General features: G+C 46.0%; 2 protein-coding genes across 2 annotated transcripts; one reads left to right on the top strand and one right to left on the bottom strand.

The window, feature by feature from the left end:
* Positions 1-418: 418 nt before the first annotated feature.
* FAM217B (family with sequence similarity 217 member B) lies at positions 419-3,577 on the bottom strand (the record flags this gene model as incomplete). Its single annotated transcript, XM_080354827.1, has 4 exons — positions 3,431-3,577; positions 2,178-2,289; positions 2,002-2,087; positions 419-1,610 (listed from the first exon to the last, which is right to left on the bottom strand). Exons 1-4 carry the CDS (start codon positions 3,523-3,525, stop codon positions 419-421), a joined length of 1,485 nt encoding a protein of 494 aa, XP_080210953.1. The 5' UTR covers positions 3,526-3,577.
* Positions 3,578-5,927: 2,350 nt separating this feature from the next.
* PPP1R3D (protein phosphatase 1 regulatory subunit 3D) lies at positions 5,928-6,851 on the top strand (the record flags this gene model as incomplete). The annotated part of the gene is made up of 1 exon (XM_080354754.1): positions 5,928-6,851. The coding sequence occupies one exon, from the start codon at positions 5,928-5,930 to the stop codon at positions 6,849-6,851; it is 924 nt and encodes a 307-aa protein (XP_080210880.1).
* Positions 6,852-8,175: the final 1,324 nt, after the last annotated feature.

The raw sequence follows: 8,175 nt of genomic DNA, 5'->3' as shown, positions 1-8,175 counted from the left end.
CCCACAAAAGAGCACATCTGTTCACGAACAAAAGCATGGATCCTATTCTCTCAAATACACCAATTAAGCATGAGAAACACCACAGACTTCAGTGGATTTCACCTGGTGCAAACAGGAGGGCATGTTATCATTGTATATTTCTCTAAACTTTCATACTCTGCTATTGTTATCTTCATTGAGCAATTGTAAATATTTTTGAGGACAGACCAGTGGAAGACACTTGCCTTCAGGGAAAAGATTTCCTGCTGGCCTTGCTGGCTAAAGATCAAATGTATTGAAATGAACAGTGGTGATTTAGAACCATGCATCAAGAACATATTTTCCCAGGATCTTCCTCTGAAGAAAACATGACCCTTCTGCACTGGCCAAATGCTTTCTAGCAGTCAAGAAGCATCATCATTTACTACTGAATTTTTCTTCATTTAAATTTGCGTGATGTTTGTTTCGTGCCATTTGGTTTTATTTTCCTGTCCCCTGTTGGTTTTTTAGAAGGAACATAATTGTTGGCATTGCCATTCTTCTTTGGATTTGTACATGCATATGTTTTTAAGCTTTTGATGGGAGCAGCTGAACCATTAAATACTGGGGTTTGCTTAAGGGGTCTGATATTACCAACACTTTGAATTTTGGAACTGTTCTCGGAGGGCTGCACATTGAAAAGCTGTTGCTTTGCAGTTGGTTTTTTTTTCAGTTCACTCCTTACTTCACCAGATTGTCTCTGAGAAGACACTGCACATCCCATTCCCTCAGAAAGTTTCAAGCGACCCGGATGAGAATATAACTGGCGACTTTCTTCACAATATGAATCTCCCTTGTGACCTGAGTAGCTTCTGGGCAGCTTTGTAACACTTTCTTTGGGAACCACTTGCTTTTTAGGCAAAGGGTTGAGCAACGCCTTGCCTTTGCCAGGGCTCTTCAGGGTGTGGATGGAGCCGGGAGCAGTCTGTGGCCTGGCTTTGGCTGCCTTGCCCTTCTCGTTCTGCACAGTCTGCATTTGCAGCCATTCCAGCTGCAAAAGGCGATCAATGTATTTCTCAAGAAATCCTGTTGGCTTTGGTCGAAGTTCAGTTTTACCCTCTACGTTAACAAAGACGGCCAGTTGCTTCAAGTCCCAGGAGTTGAAAGGGGGTGGGAGGAAGTCTGGATAGTAATATTCTGATTCTTTAAAACCCATATCAGGGACATGCTCCAAACAAACTGGATCAATTTCTTCAGCTCTGAGAATGAGTTCTGGCGGTGTGCATGGAGATGGGGGAAGGGGAATCCTTTCTGAATCAGAGAGATCACTGGCACTATCATCTTCAGCATCTTCTTTAATAATTTGTACCGACTGAAAATCAAGAAACATTTCATTTACAGATGCTTCTTGCCAGTTAGAAGAGCATGGAGCAGCTTCAGCAACAAGTTCTTCATAATTCCTTTCCAACTGTTCTTTTTTACTGCAATAAAAATGTGGCACTGGGACATCTCTAACCCTACAGAAACTACCTTGTGTGCTACCCTTTATGCTAGGAGGGATCCTCTGCATAAGGGATTCATTCTGTCTTCTTTCTGGGAGACTCCTCTTTGGTCCTTGTACTCTGTGCAGTGATGTGCAAACACTCGCGATCCTAAACAAAAAGAATTATCAAATCCTGTTAGAATCATTAACATCTTTGGAACAACAGTTTACAAAGGTCTTGCTACCTCCTTCAGAGACATGGATCTACGCAAATGATGGTAAACTGACAAGGAAACGTAATAATGATGTGAAATAAATATTTGCTGCCAGAGACAACACTGCCTACTACTTTTTTGTTGTTGTTTTATTTTATTCTGATTTTGCCTGAGAACTCACTGAGTTTCCATATTGATTACTTAAATTTGTTGTCCTCATAAATGCTGAATTCTGGGACCAGTGAAGCCAAAGGAAAGCAGAGAAGCCACGATTTCATCCCAAGCATTTTATATACCAGTTTGAAATGTCTACAAATTAATCAGAAAATCTTAACATAAAGTTACCTTTTTGACTGAGTATTGTCATCCAACTGGTTTCTTCCCTTCTTAAAACTACTTGGTTGGTTACCATCTTGAGTGTCATGCGAAGTCTGAAAAGATATGAAAGCATGTGATGTTATTAAGAGCTGACATAAATTAAGTACCCTTTTTCGGTAAACAACAACAAAATAATAATTTACCTTTTCAGTGGCACTTGATACATTTTTGCCTAATCTTCCAGGAGAAGATTTCACATGAGAAATTGGTCTATTTAGTCCTTTGGTGCTTGGATGGCTTTTTCCATTACTACAACTAGCAAGAATTGAACAGAATAGCACACATAAATAGCAGCGTAATCATCAGTATAGAAATACAATAAAAGTTTAGAATGCAATTCAGTTTAAAAAAGTGAGAGAGTTGATTACAACTATTCTGAGACTTGAAGTTCATCAGAACTACACCATGGACACTTTCTATTTTTAATATTACTAATGCAAAAGTGAATGATTCAATCAGATGAAATAATAATAGAACTTAGCCCTTAAGTAGGATCCTCTTTCAGAGGATCCCAAAGTTACTTTGGGGATAATAAATAGTAAATATTAGAGACTACATTTTTAATTACTAATTTCAATAGTACCTGGTACGTGGTCCTACTGCAATTTAACAAAATTAATTATAAAGTAAAATATGAGGGCTACTGCAAGCCAAATCTTGCTTGCCTTTCTCATTTGCATACTCTCAACAAAATTTAAAGGATTGTTCCTGTGAAGTTAAGGAGCAGAAGTGAACAGGGAGCATACAGTCTATTTTGATACTAAAACAAACTATTTCACAACAAAGGCACAAATAAAATTCATTATTTCATGTTATACTGGGTTTGTGGAAATATTAGTAGGAGAAAAACTAATATGCAAGCAAAAAGAACGGGATTACTGATCTGGACAGCCTAAAATTCATATTTCCTCACTTAAATCCGATACATTTCTATCTAACCACACAGAATAATTAAATCACTGTATTCTGTAAGAATCAGAAAACAGTGTTTGTTGTACAAACAAGCAATATTACTAGTTTTAAAAAGAAAAGCTATAAAACATTATTTCAGAACAAGAACAAATAAACTGTCCCCTCCCAGTCTAATCTAGTTTGACTGCAGTTCAGTTAATTTGTCAGGCCGTATATCTTTTTCAGTTTTTCTGTCAGTATAATCAGATTTTGCTTTAAAAAATCTGATTTCACCAATTCAAGAGCTTATAAAAGAATGAAAATAAGTCTCGTGCCTCCAGCATTGATGCAGGCACCTCGGTCACTCTGTGACCTGCAAAATCATAATGCACAATCTTTTCAGAGGAAAGGGTAAAAATCTGGACAGTACGGCCATGCACTTATTAACTAATCTGCAGTATTTAGGGATTTCTCTAACTAAAGAGAGGGAAAATAATTTCCTTACTTTACCATTCCTTTGTGGTTTTCATTGATTTGGCTTTCCTTTTTCTGTGTCTCTCTGTGCAGTAATAAGGGATATTCTTGAATGCCTGGTCCCATTATTACTCTTTTTAAAGCACATCTGCACCTTTATTTTTTACATAATCTCCAGTTGACTTCAGTCTTTTGGGTTTGTAAGACACAGATATCAAATGCAGACATCACCACATCCTAGAGATGCAGTAAACAAACACCATGAGATTCTTCCCAACCTGATTTATTTTTGAAGCAGTATAATAAGAGCATAATCAGCAAAACTGTACAGGAAAACACTGTCCCCTCCCCAAGAGCTCGCTTAATGGGAACCAGCATCACTGGCCTCGCTATTGCGGATCCACGGGGGCTGTCACCGCCCGGGCACTGAGGACAGAGCCGAGCAGCGAGGGTTGGTCACCAGAGGGGACAGTGACAGCCCCTTCGCCAGCCCCGGCACAGCAACCACCAGGCTCTTGCCATGTGTTTTACTAGCCCGTCCCTGAAGGATTGTTGGTAAAATACAGGAAAAATATCTGTGTTAAAAGAGCGACTTTTCATTGTGTGATGTGCTCATCATCATTTTGTTCCTCCCGCGCAGCGTCACATGTGTTGACTGGAGCCAAGTATCACATTCAAGTGGTGGTGGGTGTTTCTGCTCTTAATTTAATGAGAACAGATGATCAACCACCCGCGTTCTGTGCATGTCGAGTTGTCCTTTTTGTGTCAGAAAATGCACTCTTCCTATATTCATATATGCAAATTTTGTATCAAATACTTAACTTTTTTTTCTTTTTTCCAAAACAGATCTCTCAGTACTCATAAGCTCCTACTAAAAATACTCCGAGCAGAATTTGTAACGTTCCTTTATTTTCCAGAAACTGCATTCCCATACCGGGGACGCACAGATTCGATTTGCAAAAGGTGACAGATGACTAGCACCAAAATACCTCTCTTCACTCACCTCTAGCTTTGTTGCAGTGCTATTTCTATATTTATAGCTATAGATCTGTATCTATTTACATTTGATGCTGTCATGGTTTTAAACGCTTCTCCCCTCCCCGGCCGAAAAGGGAGGGCAGGGTGGTGTCTGTCCCCAGTCCCCACGGCCGGGGCTGAGGGGTCACCTCGCCGCCTCGGGAGAGCCCGAGTGAGGCACAGCGGCCGCGGGCTGGTCCCATCGCTCCGAGCCCGCCATGGCCGCCTCCGCCCGCGCCCGCCGGGCCCCGCTCCGCTCCCTCCCGGGATGCACCAGCGATCCCCGCTGGTCGCTGCCGCCGCGCTCCGTGACAACAGCTCGTTAATTAACGGACCGTCTCCACGCGTCTTCTGCTTTTCCGCCCGCTCCAGCCCCGCCGGTCCCGGCTCCCTCACCGCCGCCTCCCAGCCCCGCCGGTCCCCTGCCCGGTACCTGCCTGTGCCTCAGCCGCCACCGGCAACTAAGGGCAGGCCGAAGGGCAGCGGCGTCAGGCAGACACTGCGCAGGCGCGCGGCGGCGGCGTGCACAGGCCGCTCGGTTGGATTGGCATGGGGCGGGGGGGAACAATCCACGCATGCGTACTCCGGGAAAGAGGGAAGTTGGCGGCGCTCGGTGCCGCGAGGCGGCCGGCGGGAGCCGGGGGCTGTTGCGGCAGCGCTGCTGCGGCGGGCGCCGGGGCGGGCTGGGCATTGCCCGGCCTCGCCGCGGGGCGGAGGGAGAGCTCCGCAGCTGATGTGGGCTGTAGAGTCGCCAGGCGCGGGTCCCTCCCCTTCCAGCCACAGGACCGAGCCTGCCCTCACAGCCCCGCCCGACAGCCTCCGCCGGGACAGCCCCCGCGCTCCCTCCAGCCTGTGCAGCAGCCCTGGCCTCGGCTCCGGCTCCCTCCCGCCCGACAGCCTGCAAGCCTTCCCCGGCCTCAGCAGCCCTCTCGAGTCGCCTAGCATCCAGTGTGACAGCCTGGAGTGTCCCTGCTGCTGCTGCGGGAGCGTGGGGTCGGGCAGCGGCTGCCCGGACAGCCTGCAGGCCCCTCTCGCCCTTGGTAACGGCCGGCGGTGCTTTGGGGTGCACCACAGCAACCCCCAAACACACAGCGACCTCTCCGACAGCCTGGAGTCCTTCGGTGTCCAGCACGACAGCCTCCAGTCGCTCTCCAGCCTGTGTGAGAGTTTCAGCTCCTCCAGCATCGAGGGTGACAGCCTTGAATCCCTTTCCAGCCTCAGCAGCAGGTCAGCCAGCCAGCACAGCGGCCTTGAGTTTACCAGCCAGTGAGGCTGCCTTAACCTCCCACACAATGCTCTAGGCCTGGTTCACTTCCAGCTGCTGCGAGAGCATCCAGGCTTCTGCCCTTCATTCAGCAGGCTGCGTTGTTCCAGTTGATTCTTGCTGCATCCACTGCAATAGCTTCAAATACTCACTGTCTGTGGCTGCATTTCCCAAGTTACGTGCTTCAGAGAGGCAGCGCTTGTTATTACCTGCATTGTTAACGCTGATTTTTTGTCGTCAGGTAAGAATGGAGGTACGTGGTCCTCGGAGGAATCCCAGCTATCTCTCTGATCTCTATCAGAACATGTTACGGGCTGGAGAAGCACCACGACAAGGGCAGCAGCAGCTCCCAGCAGCGCGTACCAGCAGCTGCATGGCTCTTCGGAGCAGTTCCCCAGCCAAGGGGGGCCCCCAGCCAAATAACCTTCAGAGTAGCACATCCTCCAGCTGTGATCCAGCGTTACGGCCTATCATACGCCGCAGAGCAAGATCTTTGCCTGCATCACCTGAAAGAAGGAAGCGGGCAGCAGCGCAGTGTCAAGTTCCTGGATGCCAGAGTCGCATGAACAGGGTGAGATTTGCTGATGCTTTGGGCTTGGACCTCACTGAAGTGAAAGTCTTCCAGTCTGGGGAGGATCCATCGATCCCCTTGCATGTCCTTTCCAGGCTCTCCATAAACTCAGACCTCTGGTACAGCAGCTCAGGCTTGGAGTTTACCATGCAGTGCTTGGTCCCTGACTTCCAGCAGCCTGCAGACTGTATGGATTTCTCCTCTCGACTTCAGGAGCAGCAGGTGTGTCTTGAACGAGTGACCAGCTCAGACCTGGGGCTCAGTGGCACCATCCACGTTTGCAATGTTGCTTTTGAGAAGCGGGTATCTGTGCGATACACCTTCAACCAGTGGAAAAGCCTCCATGAAGTTTGTGCTCATTGGCACAGGAGCATTTCTGAGAAAAATGGGCAGGATCAGGTTGATGTTTTCACTTTCTTTCTCCCTGTGCCTCCTTTCCTCCTTCAGCTGTGCTCTGTAGTCCAGTTTGCAGCAAGGTACCAAGTCAACGGCCAGGAGTATTGGGATAACAACAAAGGCAAAAACTACAGCCTTACTTGCCGGACTCACCCCCTGAAGATGCCAAGAGAATGTGAAGAGAGCTGGATCCACTTCATCTGAGCAAGGAAGTGGATGCAGAGCAGCCTGTCCGTAGCCTGGGTGACAGTCTTCCTTGGCATGGCTCTCTGCTCCTATGGCAACAGTCTCCTTTTTGAAACCTGGCAAAGTGTTCCAGGGCAGGGAAGTAGCCAATGACCTGTACAAACTGTTCTAAACCTCTCAAGAAAGTAAAAAGGGCCAAAATGTGTATTGAGTTACATTTGCTGGAAGCCCAAGTGACTTCTTGTGTGTGAATCGGTGCAGGATGGTTTTAGGGGATGCTGTCAGACTATCGGAGAGTGAAAAAAGACACTTCATGTTGCTAGTAATATTCTAGGTTGTTCTAGGACGTTTCTATCTGATCTATTTTACCATTTTTTACTGTCTGTTTTCTAAATGGGCAGTGTGGCTTTTCTGGTTTTGGTTCTAATTTTGTTTATCTCACCAAGTCTGGGCACTATTCCATTTATGCATAATTTGGATGGCAGACACTGTAGGGAAGTACTTGTATTTATTTTTATATATTATTAAGACCCTAACCATGTTAAATATTTCCATTAATATTTGTGTGGGAAATTTGGGACATTTTCTTCCATCGGCAAAAACACTGAATTACTTCTCAGCACACCGTTAAAAACTCCTCTCCTATGAGACTGGTATTTGACACCAGTTTACAATGAATGTTGCTGGAGCCCAATGCAGTACTTGGCTTACAGGCAGAAAGATGCCGTTGCCATCTTCTGGGAGAGACTCTGGTGTGCCAGCAAATGTCAAATCTGAGTGTTAGTGCAGGCAGGGACAAATGACATACAGCTGGGGCTGTCACATTAAAGGTTAGTGTCATGTGTACTGTGGTACAAGAAAGAGCTGAGAAATTAATGTCTCAGCCTGTATTGTCTTCCTTCTGCAAACTCTCAGGGTATTTGCATGTGCAAAATCTTGAATACTAAAGTAGTATTCCAAGTTTGCCTTTTGCCTCTTTGCTTGTCTTGCACTGCTGGAGAAGAATTGACAGTAGCTCTTAGTAAACCAGTTGTCTGGCATTGCTGACTGTGACTTGAGATCTGTAACAGAACCGAGAGGATCTCTGGATTAAGCTGTTAAACTTTCTCACGATTACTGGCACCTGTCACATGAAAGATGAAATTTGCACTGATGTTTTCCTGTCACATTCAGTAGTGAACATGAAAAGGATTCTAGATGACAAAAAAGGGATTATGCCATTAAGTAGTGGTAATACATATATGTTGTGAAGGTAAATTTATGATCACCCCTACCAATTCTCAGGACGACTTGACTGCTTTGCACTGTGTTGAACACTTCCCTTCTAATGAGCATTTTGTAG

This window comes from Nesoenas mayeri (assembly GCF_963082525.1).
Source record: "Nesoenas mayeri genome assembly, chromosome: 16".
NCBI lineage: Eukaryota > Metazoa > Chordata > Aves > Columbiformes > Columbidae > Nesoenas > Nesoenas mayeri.
This window is presented reverse-complemented; position numbering and strand designations above follow the sequence as displayed.